At 42.1% G+C, this 18,815-nt stretch overlaps 1 protein-coding gene across 2 annotated transcripts in view; it reads left to right on the forward strand.

Annotated features, from left to right (window-relative positions):
- Nucleotides 1-304: 304 nt before the first annotated feature.
- Nucleotides 305-18,815, forward strand: part of LOC109968084 (uncharacterized protein C14orf132-like) — a 30,758-nt gene continuing 12,247 nt past the window's right edge. Inside the window, exon 1 of one of the 2 annotated variants that reach the window (XM_020614094.1) lies at nucleotides 305-562. In XM_020614094.1, the coding sequence (XP_020469750.1) occupies nucleotides 536-562 (27 nt within the window). In that variant the 5' untranslated portion in view covers nucleotides 305-535. Of the gene's footprint in view, nucleotides 563-13,491; nucleotides 13,576-18,815 lie in introns of those variants that run through there. The other variant, XR_002276048.1, reaches the window with a different exon arrangement.

Raw genomic sequence — 18,815 nt, forward strand, 5'->3', positions numbered from 1 at the left:
GAAGGAAATGTATCTCTGTCTCGACCTTACTTGTGCAACAGTAACTACATATAGTGTTTTCTTATGGCTGCCATGACTTTTTGTCTTCCTTTTTCGATTACTAATCTGTCCGGACTGAGTCTTTACTGGTTTAGGATCTGTGTGCACTTTTTTTCAAATCTCTATCAGTAAAGAGATATTCTGATAAATTCACAGTTTCTTTTTAAGGCCAGATGCCATTCCAGTCTGCTCTGGCTTTTAGTTCCAAATAGGTTTCCTTGTTGTGAGACTGCGCTCTCTCTCTCTCTCTCTCTCTCACCCCGAACCCCATCCTCGCCTACGTTCCTCCCTCCAGCTGTGGATTAAACATCCTTCACTCCCTCACGACGTACAGACTGTCTACATCACGGATCGTTAAATGCTGCTTCGCATGTGAAGGAAAATGTGTCGTGTCACCTCCAGCGGAGGATCCTATTGTCAGCGGGAGTAGCGACGGCTCTAGACGCCGTTTCAGGAGGCGCAGACCCGGGTAGCTGTCCTTAAAAACCCCGCCACCATGGATCTCTCCTTTATGGCAGCGCAGGTAAAGCCCTCCCACTTTGTTCCTGCTTTGCACCGACCTCATTAGAACGAGCTGAAAATGCCTGTGTGGGTGAGAGATTGAACATTCACGAAACGAAATGCGACCTTATTGAAACTTTGTTCTATCCGAATTACGAATTGAAAATAATGTGCTACATGCTAGCAAATTGGCAATTTTTTATACCTAGGCTATATATTTCAAAAAGATGTTTTATATTCGACCAAGAGTTGAACTAAATTCATTCAGTTTTATGTGGCTAAGCGAGGAAAGTTTCCATTTAGGCTGCTGAGCTGAACCAAACATCGTTTACTGACCGAGTCAAATAAACAATGCCAATTGAAATATGAGGTGTTTTTAATAAACGTGCTGCATCAGTAAACAAACGTTATCTGTTTTTGTCAAGCCAGCCCCACTTGTTGAAATATTCTGGCTCAGGATTTATTGTCTGTCTTGCTTGGCATTCATGCTTTTGCTGTTTATTCCACTCTTGATGTTTAGTGACAAGTTGAACTTCATTGGGCAGGAAACATACTGAAGGGCTTTGGTTCTTCTTACCATTGCTAACTCTGAGAGACGAGACAGTCCAAGTAACTTCAAAACAGTGCTGATTTATTCAAAGGATCACAGGTAAAATTAACATTACACGCTCAGGTATCTTGCACCTCCAAACTGCTCACAGGCAGATGTAAGATGAAAGACCCTGAACCCACCAGGCCTATACATTATATCCCTTCGGTTGGGCTAGCCCCATACTACACAGAAACGTCAACCGAGACGTCTCTGTTACCAGCTTTGCAGCTGGTCATAGCAGTAGTCAAAACATGAAGCAAATCAATGTGTGCGTGTGTGTGTCTGTTGATTAAGTGGTGTGTAACTAAAAACATTCTCACGACCTCTAGTACATGTCGTGACTTAAACATAAGAACATATTATGGCTAAGGCTACAGTTATACACATCATAATAATAATATTAAACATCCTGTCTGCTGACAGTCATCAACTTTTCTCTCTAGTTATCCTTGACCAGATGTACCCTGTAGAAACTCATAAGCATGCCTAAGCATTTAACAGTCTAACTAGACATCCTATCTCCACTAAACATTTCTAATACATAAAGTATCTATCCAATTTCTATCTGACTAAAAATACCTAACAATACACATCCCATTGTGCCATTGTATGTGGTGTTAATCAATTTCCCTTTAGGGATAACACAACGAATCATCTTTAGAACAACAGCACATAGAAAACGCAGTGGTGAGATCGAGCCTTCACATTCCATCTGCTTTTAATCCATCCTTCCTTCTCTCCCTCCATGTTTCTCTCCTATTCATGTTTGACTTCTGTTAAATTTTCTAGCCTTTCACATTTAATCAGAAATTTTAATGTATTTCTATTCTTGTTTATTTTATATTACTAACATGTATAGTCCATTATCTCCTATAGAAAGTAGCACGAGATTCTCATTATGTCAGTACAGTGTGACCACGAGACATCCTGATTATGATATTCTCATGGAGACATAGTGGAGTTTAAATATGACTCTGAAATGAACTGAATTAAAAGACACAAATAAAAGAAACATTATGCCAACATTAGTATTCTCTTCACCATGCTGTCATCATCATTGTCAGATTTTTTTAGATTTGATATTTTTATTGGCATATTTTGATGCAGTAATTTCTCCAGGTGGGAGGGTTCACTCGCTGTGACAGCTGCCTCTGGGTCTTTATGCCGGATGCTGTCCGGTGTCATCCTCTGTTCCACCTGGCAGTGTAACAGCACCTTTGATAGGGTATAAAATTCTCTACTTCAATATCAAGTCAAGTCAAATTGTTTATTCAAATCAAACCAAATTTATTTATACAGCACTTTAAAAACAACATCCAGTTGACCAAAGTATTTTACATAGGCAGAATAAAATCACAATAAATAACTAAAATAAAATAAATAGATTCAGTGGAAAAATAAAACAATAACTCAGACAGACAGATGACACACATTCAGTAAATTAGGTTAAAAGGTTTATTGTCATATGCATAGTATAGAATTGTGTTTCCCTGTACAATGAAATTCTTACTTGCCGTCCACATGTATGCCACAAAATATAAATGAAATATAAAGTAGATGAATAAGTGACACAAAATCTAAGGCACTTTAAGCAGCAAATGCAGCAATATAATAAAAATATATAAGAATATAATAAGAGAATGTATCCTCAGCTGTTTAGGAGTCTGATGGCAGAGGGAAAGAAAGAGTTTTTCAGTCTGGAGGTCCTGCATGTCACACTTCTGAACCTTTGGCTGGAGGGTAGCTACATGAACAGTCCATACTGGGGGTGAGGATGGAGGCAGCTTTGTGTACCCTGCAGTGATAAATGCTCTGCAGAGAGGGCAGTGGAGTCCTGGCATACCTGACTGTTTATCCAGGGCTTCTGGTTGGAGAACCTCCTGATTTGTATGGTGGGCACAATGTTGTCAACACAACTGCTGATGTACCCGGTCACATAATCAGCATATTCCTGTATGCTGACAGAAAAGTCCTCCGAGGTGGCTGCAGTTTTAAACACATCAAATCAAATCAAATCAAATCAAATTTTATTTGTATAGCGCCAAATCACAACAAAAGTCATCTCAGGACACTTTACAGAGTAAGGTCTAGACCTTACTGTTATCAATATTATTACATAGGGAAAACCCAACAAATCCCCCTTGAGCAAGCACTTGGCGACAGTGGGGAGGAAAAACTCCCTCCTTACACACCCAAACACAAAGACACACAGATTGAAGCGTTCTTTGATGGCTGATGAATAGATAAATAGACAAGAGGCCAGGAATGAATGATGTGAAAGAATAGCTGCAGAAGAAAACAGACAATTCTCTGGAGACTTTTCTGTGGCTCCCCATATATTTTTACTATTTTACTGTCCCCCATTTTCTATTCTGCTTCTGTGGACTCTAGGAACCACAAGTAAACCTGCACTCTGAGAGCGAAGTGCTCTGTTAGGATGATAAGGCTCTACGAGGTCTTTAAGATACGATGGAGCCTTGTCATTAAGGGCTTTGTATGTTAGGAGAAGGATTTTAAATTCTATTCTGAATTTTACAGGGAGCCAGTGGAGAGAAGCTAATATGGGAGAGATATGATCTCTCTTGCTAGTTCCTGTCAGTACTCTGGCTGCAGCATTTTGGATTAACTGGAGGCTTTTTAGGGAATTATTGGGACATCCTGATAGTAAAGAGTTACAGTAGTCCAGCCTGGAAGTAACAAATGCATGGACCAGTTTTTCAGCATCACTTTGAGACAGGATGCTCCTGATTTTTGCAATATTGCGCAGGTGAAAGAAGGCAGATCTAGAGACTTGGTTTATGTGTGATTTAAAGGACATATTCTGATCAAAGATGACTCCAAGGTTCCTCACAGTAGTACTGGAGGCAAGAGCTATGTCATCTAAAGTAACTATATGATTAGACAGCAGATTTCTAAGGTTTTCAGGCCCAAGCACAATAACTTTGGTTTTGTCAGAGTTTAGAAGTAAGAAGTTGCAGGTCATCCAGGCCTTTATGTCTTTAAGACATGCTTGAAGTTTGACCAGCTGATCTGATTCATTTGGCTTCATAGATAAATATAACTGAGTATCATCTGCATAGCAATGGCAATTTATGTTGTGCTTCCTGATAATATTGCCTAAAGGGAGCATGTATAAAGTGAAGAGAATTGGACCTAACACAGAGCCCTGTGGAACGCCGTGACTAACTTCAGTTTGTGTGGAACATTCGTCATTAACATGAACAAATTGAAATCTTTCTGATAAATAAGATTTGAACCAACTTAGCGCAGTTCCTTTAATCCCAATAACATGTTCAAGTCTCTGCAGTAAGATGCTGTGATCAGTGGTGTCAAAAGCAGCACTGAGATCTAAGAGGACAAGTATGGAGACAAGTCCTTTGTCCGAGGCTAGGAGGAGATCATTGGTGACTTTCACCAATGCAGTTTCTGTACTATGATGGACTCTAAATCCTGACTGAAAATCCTCAAACAAATCATTCTTGTGCAAGTGGTCACATAACTGCTTTGCAACAGCTTTTTCAAGGATTTTGGAAATAAATGGGAGATTGGATATTGGTCTATAATTAGCTAGGACACCTGGGTCAAGAGTAGGCTTTTTGAGTAGAGGTTTAATTACTGCAACTTTAAAAGCCTGTGGAACATAACCTGTTAATAGAGAGAGGTTAATCAGATCTAGTATGGATGTGTTGATTAGTCTGTCTGAGCAAAACAGTCCTGCAGGGTGCTCTCAGTCTCCATGTTCCAAAGTTTCACTTGTTTAGTGACAGGGTTTCTTTGTTTCAGTCTTTGTCTGTAAGCTGGATACAGGAATAAAGAAATGTGGTCCGAGCGTCCAAGGTGGGGGCGGAGTGCAGCCCTGTATGCACCACGTATGTTACTGTAAACATGATCCAGAGTGTTCTTGCCCCGAGTGGGAATGTTCACATGTTGGTAATATTTGGGGAGTGCAGTCTGTAGATTGCACTGATTAAAGTTGCCTGCAGCGATAAATACAGCGTCGGGGTGCACTGTATTTAGCGTGCTGATGACATCATGGAGTTTGCCGAGAGCTGCCGTGGAATTAGCTCTTGGAGCTATGTATATTCCAGTCAAAAACACATAGCTTAACTCTCTTGGTAGATAATAGGGATGGCATTTCAGTAATAAAAACTCAATATCTGGTGAACAGTGCTTATAGACAGTCTGTACACCACGAGTTGATAAACACACACCAACCCCTGTGGCCTTACCAGCGGCTGCAGTCTGGTCTCCTCGGTGTACATAGTGAGTCTGTAGCTGAACGGTGGATTCTGGGACACTGTCTGACAGCCAGGTCTCGGTGAAAACGAGAGCGCACCACTCTCTTATTTCCCACTGTGTTGTGATCCTGCCTCTTAGCTAGTCCAGTTTGTTTTCCAGAGACTGCACATTTGCTAGTAAGAGGCTGGGTAGTGTAGTGGTTAAAGCAAACAGACTATAATTAGAATATAGTTAATAATAGTTAATGCACAACATGTGGTATGGAATACACTCTGTTAGGGTGAACTTTTTGTTCCTTTGTACTGGCCTCTGCAAGGCCTTTGGGTGCCAGAATCCTGTTGTTTAGCGCAGTGTGCAGGGGGTTCCCAAAAATAGAGAAGCGTGACCAAGGGTGGAGGCCCGGGTGGGCAATCACAGGACGTGGGGAATTGCAATATAGCAGCAGAACTGATCAGGGGCACGTGTGTAAAGATCCGAGAAGAAGACTAGACCAGTGACTGACAGCCTGACCTCCTCTGCAGAGACTCAGACTGACACAGGTGATTCTCTTTCTCGCCCTCTCAATCATAATCATAACATATTGTTCAATAAATGATAATTGGCACTGCAGTGATTGCTGTCCTGGGGTCAGCCTGTTCACTCGAGGTCAGTGCTTCGGGGCCTTCCTGGGGGTGATGGTGGTTGCCACAGGAACAGACAATTGGGCGCCAGACTTCCTGGCTCCGGTGAAATAAAACTGGCAAATTCCAGAGGGCTGTGATTAGTGATGTCCAGCAATGCCTGTCTGTTGTATGTTAGCAGTGCATGACAATTGTGCACTGCACAAAAAGCGAAAAACGCACAAAAAAGAAAAAAAAGCCAGCATTTAAAAGTGGAATGAGCAAACATGTTGGCCTCAACGGGCGCTGTGTTACTGAGAGTGGTTTCCTCTCATATTAAACAGTGGCTGCTTTGTTTTAGAAAATCATTTTTGACACTGCTAAACTTTTTTGCTTGCTGATTTCAGACAGCAGGATTTGAAGATATGTGGCATCTTGACTGCACTCCTCTTAAAGTACTGTTAGGTAATTTCTTAGTTAGATAGATATTGATTAGAGATCTGTTGTATTAGAAGATGTTAGTGTAGCCAGGATGTCTTCCTCAGGCTGTTAAATGCAAGGTTAGTTAAAGCAGAAAGGCTGCCGTCAGGGACAAATGTTATTATGACGGTAAAAGTAACCATAATATTTGTCTTAATGTGTAATGTTATGTCAAATTGTTTTAGATACACACCACGAAAACAACAGCCACACACATTATTTTCTTCATGTTTGGTCTACTGCTCTGCTCAGCTGCCAAGCTGGCATATCAGGTGACGTCACGGTTCGACAGCCCAGAAATGATTAATATTGTATAGCAATGCTTGGTTCGGGGTCTTTTCTGCTTCCGGGCTGCTTGGGCAGCCTGGGGGTTGGAAGATCTCTGGACTTGAAGTGTTGATTCTTGCCTGTGACTCTTTGAATAAACCAGCACGGTTATATTTTTTATATACTCAAGTGGTCTGAGTCGTCCCTCTGAGTTCCTGGTTTGAAAGAACCGGATGAGGCTTTATAATGGAATAGAGCCTTTAGTACCATGGATTGTGAAGTGTCATATTGTCATCTAAAGGAAGGGCTGCTATCTAGGTGATTTACTGTGGAGGGCAGATGTAGCCTGACAAGCTAACAAACCATGCCTGTAGATTATTGTCACACAACCCTCAAGCAAACCCTTAAGCATTTCAACTACACTTTGAAGGACTTTGAAGTCAAATCTAAGTGGACTGGTCTGAGTCCCAAGCCTGGGATGGATGGCTGAATGTACCTGTCACCTGGGCGGGTCAGGTTTAATGCAGAGGAGTCCAATGGCAAGCCCCAATCAAACCTAAGACGAAGCCCATAGAAACTACAGAATCATTCATCCAACACTGGAAAAGGTTAAACTTCTTCCTGCTTTTCCTTCAGTGTGATAGCAGAAGCATGCTGCCACTTTGCTGGCACGTTAAAAGTACTGTGGCACTGTGTAATGAAGTCATTAGTTGCTCTCAGATATTATATGCACGGATTTATTTTCTGGAGGCCATTTTATGCCTTTATTGTGTAGTCAACAACAGAGGGATGACAGTGAGGGGAGAGAAAGAACAGGAATAATGAACAACAAATATCCAGAGCAGGCTTCATTTTAGTGACTGTTAGTTTGTTTTGGAAGAATACGATCCCAAATCTCCAGGATTCATAAGTGAGGCAGTGTAAACGTATTGACCATTTTATTGAAGATGTTACTGGAATAGACTGGCATAAGTTTCACCTCAGTTGTGAGTTGCAACTTCATTGGTGGGGGTTGTTGTTGGCGGTGGAGTGTGTGTTTCGGGGGGGCAGTGTCACGTCGGCTTGTACGATACAGTGTGGGTGGGCTCATTCACATTCTAACTTGTGAGTTTCCGTTGTTTTTTTTATAGCCTACTCTATGTTAACACATACAATAATTAACAAAACCAAATGGTTCGTTTTTAACTGTGGCCCAAATTTGAAATGAATATTAGTGAATGCTCGTGATAAGCACAATAACACGGTAAACAAGAGGCTTATTCCCATGGGCGTCCACATTCTGACCATCCCCCATTATGTGATTATTCAACGCATCGTGTGGTGCAAAAAAGTTGAACCAGATGCATGGGCTGCTTCATTTTGCAGGGGCCCCCAGCAGTGCTTGTGCCAGCTGTGATGAACATAATACCCCAGTAGAAATGAATGGAGAGGACTAAGGGTGTGCAATATACACTATATTGCCAAAAGTATTCATTCGCCTGCCTTCACATGCACATGAACTTGAGCAACAACCGATTCTGTTATGATTTAGTCCCCTTCACCAGGAGGGTGAGGGAGAACTGAGGTAGGACTCAAGAGTGCAGACCCAGGTGCTAGTAAAAAAGGTGGTTTAATGGAAAATAACACAAACAAGGTAACAGAGTCAACGTATAGTACAATAACCAGGGTAGGGCAGGGATGGCTGAGGAGACTAGAACCTGCAGGTGGGTAGGAGGATTTCAGGAAACAGGAGAGTAGAGGACCAGGACAAGGCAGGCGAGTAGACAGGAGAATGGCAACAGGTGAGATGACAGGAGGGACACAGGAACGAGAAGACAGGACTGGTGTAGCGCTCACTGAAGCGCTAGCCATCCGGTACCCACGGCTGGGAAAATCACCGTCAGGTACTCATGGCTAGGAAAGTTCGCCAGAGGTAATCACGGCATCGCCGTCAGATACACATAGCTAGGAAAGTACGCCAACATGTGTGGCCCTATCTAACACAAAACAAGAAAAACTAAAACCTCGCCGTTCACTCAAACTGTCCGTACTTCCTCAACATGTCCGTGTCTCACATAGTGTAATGCTCTGGTGACGATGGAGCATCTGCCAGAGGTTTAAATAAGGAGGCAGGTATTACAGAAATGCACCCCAGCTGTGCGCGACAACCCACAAGTCACTAATTACAGAAAGCGACACAGCTGGGGCGCAGGAGAGAGAAAGGCAGAAGAGAGGCAGGTTTTGCCGAGCGGACCTGACAGATTCTTAATCCATAGGGTTTAATATGATGTTGGCCCACCCTTTGTAGATTCAACTTTTCTGGGAAGGCTGTCCACAAGGTTAAGGAGTGTGTTAATGGGAATTTTTGACCATTATTCCAGAAGCGCATTTGTGAGGTCAGACACTGATGTTGGACAAGAAGGCCTGGATCGCAGTCTCCGCTCTAATTCATCCCAAAGGTGTTCTATCGGGCTGAGGTCAGGACTCTGTGCAGACCAGTCAAGTTCTTTATGGACCTTGCTTTGTGCACTGGTGCACAGTCATGTTGGAACAGGAAGGGGCCATCCCCAAACTGTTCCCACAAAGCTGGGAGCATGAAATTGTCCAAAATGTCTTGGTATGCTGAGGCATTAAGAGTTCCTTTCACTGGAACTAAGAGGCCAAGCCCAGCTCCTGAAAAACAACCCCACATCATAATCCCCCCTCCACCAAACTGTACACTTGGCACAATGCAGTCAGACAGGTACCGTTCTCCTGGCAACTGCCAAACCCAGACTTGTCCATTGGATTGCCAGACAGAGAGGTGTGATTCGTCACTCCAGAGAACACTGCTCTAGAGTCCAGTGGCGGCGTGCTTTACACCACTGCATCCGACACTTTGCATTGCACTTGGTGATGTAAGGCTTGGATGCAGCTGCTTGACCATGGAACCCCATTCCATGAAGTTCTCTGTGCACAGTTCTTGAGCTAATCTGAAGGCCACATGAAGTTTGGAAGTCTCTGCAGAAAATTGGTAACCTCTGTGCACTATGCATCTCAGCATCTGCTGAGCTCTGTGATTTTTTTGTGGCCTATCACTTTGTGGCTGAGTTATTATAATACCACTAACAGTTGACTGAGGAATATTTAGTTGCGAGGAAATTTCACGACTGGACTTATTGCACAGGTGGCATCCTATCACAGTACCACACTGGAGTTCACTGAGCTCCTGAGAGCGACCATTCTTTCACAAATGTTTGTAGAAGTGGTCTGCATGACTAGGTGTTTGATTATATACACCTGTAACCATGGAAGTGGTTGGAACACCTGAATTCAATGATTTGGATGGGTGAGTGAATACTTTTGGCAATATAGTGTATAGTGTCCATGATAATATCGTATTTGCTCTTTAAAAGATGCATAATGAATCACAGTTATCGAGGTCCCCACTCACTTTACAAAAGCAATCAAAAACACGCCTTGAGAATCCAAACATTCACTGCCTTATGAAGCCGAATGCACTACTGTGTGTGCATATTCAGAGTGCATGCAGTGTGTACATGGTGACAACACCACAAGTTAAGATAGCATAGCTGCCTAAATTAGCAAAGTTAAAAATGAGTGAACCAGCAGTGCCAGGGGACAATGCAGACACTACAAGCCCCACAATGTACATTGTTAATTGTTAGATGTGGAGCATTCTCACTCTCATGGAGGTATTTTGGCTTTGAAAAGATGTTGCTCAAAAGATGGACTAAAAAGACCATCAATCAGTTGCTGTAAAGAAAAACTTGACAGCTTGTTTCACCATCTGCAAACTAACCACTGCACAGAATATGAAGAATATGAAAAGCTTTCAGAGTTAGCATTCGAAAACAGGACTAAACCAGCCAAGGTACCAGCACACACAGTGGACTTTAGAAAATATTCTGCAAAAGCAATCATTTGTGTACTGTTTTACTTAAATGCTTCAGTTTTAAGTAAATAAATAAGGACACTTTTTCTTAAAAATGTTTCAATTATTATCACTGGTGAGCAGCAACAGTTAAAATCCTATTAAAAAGAGTTACCTTCTACAATATAAGATTTACTGTAAATACATTTTTGAAGGATGCAGAATATTGTCTGCTTAACGTTTTTGACAATATCTAGACAATACTGAGATATAATTTTTTGTCAATATCACACACCCACTATAGAGGACTGCACCTTGGAAGCTCAGTCTGAATGCAGCCTAATTTATGAAAATGCCCTGCAGAAAACAATGAAAATGAAAGATTACTATTCAGCTCTGAAGAAAGATAAAGCCTGGGTGAAATATTGGACAACTGGGGGCCCAGCTGTGGGGAAATGTTTTAAAAAATGTATACTACAAAAACTAAAAATGCAATGTCCAATTACCATAAAACTAGTCTGTCTCAAAAAATTTTGTAATCCTTCAAAGTTTTGGAAAAGGATGGAAAGTGTCCTTGAGTCCAGTGAAAGCTCTGTTGGGCAAATCCACATTAATGATGATGATCATAATTTTTCCTCCTTGTAGTTTTTAATCCACCGAATAACCTTATTTAAATGATTATATTAGTAATTCAGCAGCCACTTTGTCAGCTTCTACAATGACCTGGATCCAGATTAGCATCTGAAAATGGATGGACAGATCAACAGACATATCAATGCCATGCTGTTTCCTCCTTCACGTCTCAGAGACAACAGTTATTAATTACACTGAGACTATAGGGTTGTTTTTTCAATGGCAATGCTGTCACTTTGCTGTTGAGAATGATCTCCAAAACTAACGCCCCAGTCTTCTTATTTAAGGTTCATGCAGTTTACCACAATTCAATTCTGACATCAGGTATGATGACGTCTCTGTCTACAGGGAGTAACATATCAGTGAAAAGCCATCTGTTTTCAAAGAGTAAGTAAGTACGTTGTCCATTAAAGACTGGACTCACCAATACTATAGACTGATCAGCCATAACATTATGACCACCTGCCCAATACTGTGTACACAGGACTCGGTGCTGCACTTGGTTGGCACTCGTGTCACTCTGCAGATCACTGTGCATCTTCTGTGAATCTGTTTGCTTCCATCATTATACTGTCAGGAAGAGCACAACTTTGTCTACCATTCAGTGAAGAACTTATGTAAACGAAGTGAAAACTGTGGTTGTGAGGACAAGTTGGAGATAACTGTTTAGACACATTCAGAACTCCCCCCACTCTAGGTGTGATATCACCACTGGCCTCTGAATGTTTCTCTTCATACAATGTACAGTATTTCTCATTTTCACCCATTTTAACAAAGATGTCCTCAGTGTCCCTGTGATGTCTACAGTATATCACACATTTGTACAGCACTGTGATACAGTAAGTGGTCATGCTTTCAATAGTGCACCAAAGGAAACTTAACAGCAACTGCTTAAGTAAGTTGTGTCTCTTTAACATCTTGATGTCATATAAACACTGGGTTCTGCCCACTATTGAGAAAGTCCCGTTGAACCAAAAAAAAAAAAGGATTCTCGGTCAGTTCATTTGTATTCATGGTTTTGATGGTGAAGTTGTCATTCCATTATACCATTGTACCACCTACTACCCACACACATAGACTTGTTTGTGATAAGGCCAATCACTGTAGTGCTGTGTACAAACTTTACAATGGACTGTATAAAGTGCTTAGCAAGGCACTGACCTAACCAAGTAATCCCAAGTAATTTAAAGTTCATTGTCCTGCTCAAGGACAGTTGAGCTGGGAATTGAATTGTGAACTCCGCGATAAATGGAAAACCCACTCTGCTTGCCTTATTTGGCTGTTTTAGAAAGGTTTGTTTAAAAGTCCAGGATCCCGTTGCAGATGTGCTGAGGCTCAGATTATGTAGTTTCAGCTAGGTGGGGGATATCATGACATAATACAGTATGATATGATAAGTGTTATTAGTGTAGATACACTAATGCAATATCCAAGCCATTCTTTTCAGCTTTACCATCTATATGCCCTTTAACCCACAACAGGATAATGGAAAGGGACTGTGGAAAAGGATGACACTAATTTCTCTCCTTAGACATGGCTGCCAAGGTGCAGAGTGGGAATAGTTATTGAGAGCATGAAACTGAGGTTTTTGGTCATTTAAATTGTAGAGATATGCTCAATACTTAGTAAGGACAAGATACAATACTTCATCTGTTTCCATTCTTCAAAGTGTAAATGGTATTTTAATAACCAGACAAAGTCCTCCACAGCAGAGACTTTATGTTAAGATTTAGTCCCCCTCACCAGGGGGGTGAGGGTGAGCTGAGGTAGGACTCAAGAGTGCAGACCCAGGTGAGTAGGAGGATTGCAGGAAACAGGAGAGTAGAGGACCAGGACAAGGCAGGCAAGTAGACAGGAGAACGGCGACAGGTGAGATGACAGGAGGGACACAGGAACGAGAAGAACAGGGCTAGTGTAGCGCTAGCTGAAGCGCTAGCCGTCCGGTACCCACGGCTGGGAAAATCACCGTCAGATACACATGGCTAGAAAAACGCCAGAGGTAATCACAGCATCGCCATCAGATACACATAGCTTAGGAAAAGATTGCCAACATGTGTGGCCCTATCTAACACAAAACAAGAAAAACTAAAATCTTGCCATTCACTCAACCGTCACATACTTTCTCAACATGTCCGTGTCTAACATCCTGTAATGCTCCTGCAACGACGGAGTGTCTACCAGAGGTTTAAATAAGGAGGCAGGTATTACAGTAATGCGCCCCAGCTGTGCGCAACAACCCACAAGTCACTAATTGCAGAAAGCGACACAGCTGGGGCGCCAATCCCGCAAAAAGAGCGAGCAGGACAGAGAAAGGCAGAAGAGAGGTAGGCTGCGCCGAGCGGACCTGACACTTCACCTGATGATCTCATACAGTAAGACCCGGAACTCATGAGCCATGCTTAATACTGTGCACAGGACTTGAAAGTCAATAAAGTCAATAAATAGGCTAGAATTAGTAGAAAGAGCCTTCCCTGGTAGGCTAGTGGTTAAGGCGCTGCACTTTCACTGGCGCGGGTTCGAATCAGGGTTGCATCAGGAAGGGCATCCGGCATAAAACACGTGCCAAATGTCTACATGCGAGTCGTCAGTGTGACGATTCGCTGTGGCGACCCCTAAATGGGAAAAAGCTGAAAGTGACATTCATATAGTAGAAAGAGCTAGCCAAATTTGAAAAAAAATCCCTTAAGGTGTTCCTGAGATATCACATTCACAAGAATCATATAAATGTATGTGGGCCAACCTGGGGCCTTTCTCTGTGGAGTCTGCATGTTTGCAGAGGCAAATTAAAACCTGAACAGTTTCCAGAAAAAAGACTGCTAAACTAATTAAACCTTAACAGAATTAAGTTGTTTTTGTTAGCATGATCCCAGCTACAAGGTTAGCTCCTCCACAATGGGCCCAACAGCATTGTTGGTTTTTCTTTCAGTTTGTTGCTGATGTAGTGGCCCATGTTGCAGTATTGTTAATCTCATGACCTTTCAAATTTCAGCCACATTAAAAGTTATGCTGGTATTATCATGAATACATTTCTGTTTTGGTTTATGGCGAAATACTTGCAGAAGTACTGACATTCCAATCAGTCTCAGGTGTATTTTGTCTTCAGTGCTAATTAGCAAATGTTTGTGTGCTAGCATGCGAAAGAAAGATGGTTAACTTGGTAAATATTAAGTGTTAAACAACAGCATATTGTGTCACTGTGAGCAACTAGAAAGTCACTTTCGGCTTTTCCCGTTTAGGGGTCACCACAGCGAATCATCATACTGATGACTCGCATGTTGACATTTGGCACGTGTTTTATGCCGGATGCCCTTCCTGACGTGAACCTGGGCTGCAGCGGCAAGAGCACTGCACCTTAACCACTAGCCTACTAGGCATGGCTAAAATTTAATCCACTGTGAAATTAGTCTTCTTTAGAATGAGCACTACACAGAGCAGCGTGGATGACTGTCTTGTGTTATTACAGAAAAACCTCCCCCAAGGAGCAAACTGGCCAGGGTACCCATCAGATCAGAGGGGCATTACTGAAGTAGTGGGACAGAAAGAAAGAAGCACCCAGGGGGTGTTTAACCCAGAGGTTAAAAACACCACAAACTGAAAGCCACATTTTATTCTAGTACTGTGATAAAGGATAGTGCAGTAAGATGCATATTGAATATAAGAATTGAATTGGAAGATCAGATGAAAGTGGCAAAGCATCACAGGGGAGGAAACCTTACAGAGTAAATGAGTCATCCAGTGAGCCAGCAGGGTTCTCGCTCTGAGAGTGTCTCAAAAAGACAAGGTAGGGTAGCTTGTCTATCCATGGAATAGATCCAATTTACAAGTGCCTTAAAATATCAGAGACAATAACTCCAAATGATGTACTGTGGCTTCATCAGGCAGGTCAAGAAAAAGCTTTTGTTAGGTCACTCTCTGTCTTTCTCCCTCTCCTTGGATTCCAGGTTGAGCTACTAGGTGTGGCTGGCAGTAATTAGCAAAGTTGAAGCCCATTGTCCACATGACTCCCTGGTATTTAGTTTGGACTCGGTTGTCTCCTCCTTGCTAGTCAGTTTGTTGTTCTCGCAACTTCTTGCCCGGCTGACTTTCTACCCAAAGGTTTTTTCTCTCTCAGTTGCCTTAGCAGCCTGACCTGTTCCTGTTACAGGTGTTTGTAATGTACTATACATTTCCAATCTGTTACTTTGTGTTTAAAGAACAATGTAACAGCAGCTGAAAAATCTGAATTCTTTTTTGGTGACCTTGGGTGGCTTAATGCCAATTGCTGCAATGATGCAAAGGTATATTCCAGGGTTTACTGTGTTTAACATATAGTGACATTACTTTTGGGTGTAGTTACAGGTACACACTTCTGACCACACCCATCAGTGATGCTGGCTAGAGACTTTGAACCAGAGGATATTTTAATCCATTGTTTTTATGTGAGGAACCATTTGATGTTTGTTCCGGTTGATGCTGAGATGCTTAACAAAGTTCTCTCCCACTTAAAGTTGACAACATATTTGTTAGACCTGAATCCTACATCTCTTTTAAATCATCTTGTACTATTTCAAAGAAAGATCTACTTAATGTTGTTAACTATTCCCTACAGGTGGGTGTTTTTCCTATTGTTCTTAAGACTGCCCTGGTTAGACATGTTTTGAAGAGAAATTTAAAATTTAAATTTGAAATTTAGATACCTCAGTAGATCAGTATCCAGCATATCTTTTTTGAGTAAGATTTTGAAGAAGCTCATCTGTAATCAGCTAAATAGGATTGTGTAACTCTCCCTCTCCCTCTCACATAATTTGATCTGTCTCTCAATACATGGTCCACGATAAGATACAAAAATGATGCAGCAAAATTTGTAACGATACAGTACAGTGTGATTGAGAATGGATGTTGATTCAATTTAGTAGATATTCAGTTTTAATTTAGCTTTTATTTCAACTTTAGGGTATAATATTAAAAATAGTTAATTTCCTCAAATCAGTTTTGTATTTAAACCAGCAAAAGCCAGATAGATAAAGCAGGATGTCTACTCTTTTTAACAATAGTAAACAGTAAACAGTGGCCACCGGTAAACAGTAAACCTCCACCTGCTGCTTCACCTTATCATACAGAGCTGGAATGCATTTTTCACTTAAACCCTAATGATTTGTTATTGTGGGCCTCAGCTTTAGAGTCACTGCCATTTGTCCAAATCCCACATTTTAAACAACACAGGCACATGTCCTTCCAAATGAAATGGCTTATAGCTTCAGTTATTGACTTCAACACATCAATCCATCCATCCACTTTCATCCAGTTACTTGGGTCGTGGTGCCAACAGGTTCAGTAAGGTAGTCCAGATGTCCCTCTCCCAGGCAATGTTTTCTAGCTACTCTGGCAGGACTCTGAGGTTTTCCCAGGCCAGAGATATATAATTTTTCCAGCATGTTCTGGGTCTGCCCCATGGTCTCCTACCAGTTGGACATGCCCTGAAAACCTCCAAAGGGAGGTTTCCTGGAGGCATCCTGAAAAGATTCCCAAACCATCTCAACTGACTCCTTTTGATGTGAAGGAGTAGTGGTTCCACTTCAAGCCCCTTCCGGATGTCCAAACTCTGCACCCTATCTCTAAGGCTAGGTCCGGTCACCCTGCAAAGGGAACTAATTTTGGCCACCTGAATTCGCTATCTTATTCTTTTGGTCACTACCCACAGCTTGTGACCACAGATGAGGGTTGGAGCATACACTGAGAGCTTTACCTTTTGGCTCAGCTCCTTCTTCGCCACAATGGTCCGGTACAATGTCCACTTTACTGCAACTGTCATTCTCGCGCTTGATTTTACTCTCACTTGTGGTATTGGTATATGTGTATAAGTATTTTATTAATTTTAATGATTTTTTGATTTTAATGTTCTTGTGAATTACTTTGTAATTTGGTCTTTTAAAAAGTGCTAAATAAATTAATAAAGTATTGGTTGCTTGCTTGATTTATTGATTGATTGGCTGAGGACAGTAAAACACTTTACCCTGATGTTATAGACCCTATCCAGTCATGTTTAAAGCGCATATAAAATACTCTACTTGGAATCATGGTCCACGGAATGCCTCTGAACAAGAGGGGGCCATAATTTCACAGCACAAGGAGGTGGTGAGGGACATAGGCATTGAAACAGACGTTAGACTAGATTACTGATGTATGACTACCGAGTAACGTTATAGAACATTTTTAGTCAAACACCACACACATTCAGATCTACTTGTATGATGAAAATGTACATATCGTATTGAAATACTTATTCTCTCAGTCCTGGTGTTGTGGCCTGCAGGGGTAGGAGGGCAGGCAGCCACAACTCATCAACAGAGATGTTAACCAACTCCAGTGAATTCTTCAAGTCTTTAGCTGTTACTCTAGGGTTCTGTTTTACCTCATTGTGCGTTCTGTGTTGTGCCTTCGGATTGATCTTAGCTCAGTGCCCACTTCTATAAAAAATCTCTGGTTAGGAGACGGCGCCGTTGTCTGTGGCCTGCCGTCGATCCTTCCCGTGTGTGTTAGTGTTATCCCTGTTATCCCTGTTTTTGGTGACTGTTATTTGGAATGCATTGGCTGTACTAGTTTACGATTGCACAGCCCTTCTTAACAGTCCATAGAAAAGTGTCCCAGTGTATTTGGCTGGGATCATGCAAAGTCTCCCCCACCGCCTCTGGCGAAGGTACTGAAATACCTCCGCCATCCTTACTTCACTTGCCCACGAAGAGAGTGGCCTAAAAGATGAGGGAAGAGGGGCGGAGTGGTTGTCAGGCTCAAGGCCCTTTGGTTTTCGGCTTCCACTGGCTTCACTTACGCCTACCTTCGGCCTGTTGGTCCGGACTTCTTGGCACCTCTTCCAAGTTGCCGGTTTCCGTGATGCCCGAGAAGAGGTATAAACTGGTCCAACCTCTGATCACTGAAATGGTCTTCCCAGCCGCCGAACTCTGCTTCATTGATCCGGATGGGTTTGAATAACACCAGGTCTCTGGCTAACAAGAATTATATTCTAAATGACTTTTTCATATCGCGGGAACTGGATTTTATGTTGCTGACTGAGACCTGGCTAAAGGAAGGTGAGCATTATGCATTTTCTGAACTTCTCCCACCAGATTGCTCCTTTTTTAGCTCCCTGCGCACATCAGGCAGGGGCTGCGGCCTGGCGTCAGTTTTTAAAAACAGTTTTAAATGTCGGCAGCTCACAGTGGATTCCTACTCCACTTATGAGTTACAGCTGTTTGTGGTGAAGCTCTCTTATCCACTGCTGTGTGCAGTGGTTTATCATCCTCCTAAGTTCAACAGGGGCTTTATTCAGGAGTTTTCTGACTTCTTGGGTTTTATCCTGCCGAAGTTTGATAAACTTTTAATATTTGGTGATTTTTAACATTCACATCTGCTGTCCTGATGACCCATTGGCCAAAGACTTTGTAAATATTATTGACTCTTTTAACCTCACTCAGTCGGTGCATGGCCCTACACATGAGCGCAGGCACACACTGGACCTTGTGATCTCACAGGGACTGCCTGTTTCCATTACCGAAATTTGTGACTCGGTTTTCGGATCACTTGCCTGTTTTATTCAATGTTGCTGCTCTGTCAATGGTAGACAAACCTTTTATTC

This window comes from Monopterus albus, unplaced genomic scaffold (assembly GCF_001952655.1).
Source record: "Monopterus albus unplaced genomic scaffold, M_albus_1.0 scaffold142.1, whole genome shotgun sequence".
Taxonomy (NCBI): domain Eukaryota; kingdom Metazoa; phylum Chordata; class Actinopteri; order Synbranchiformes; family Synbranchidae; genus Monopterus; species Monopterus albus.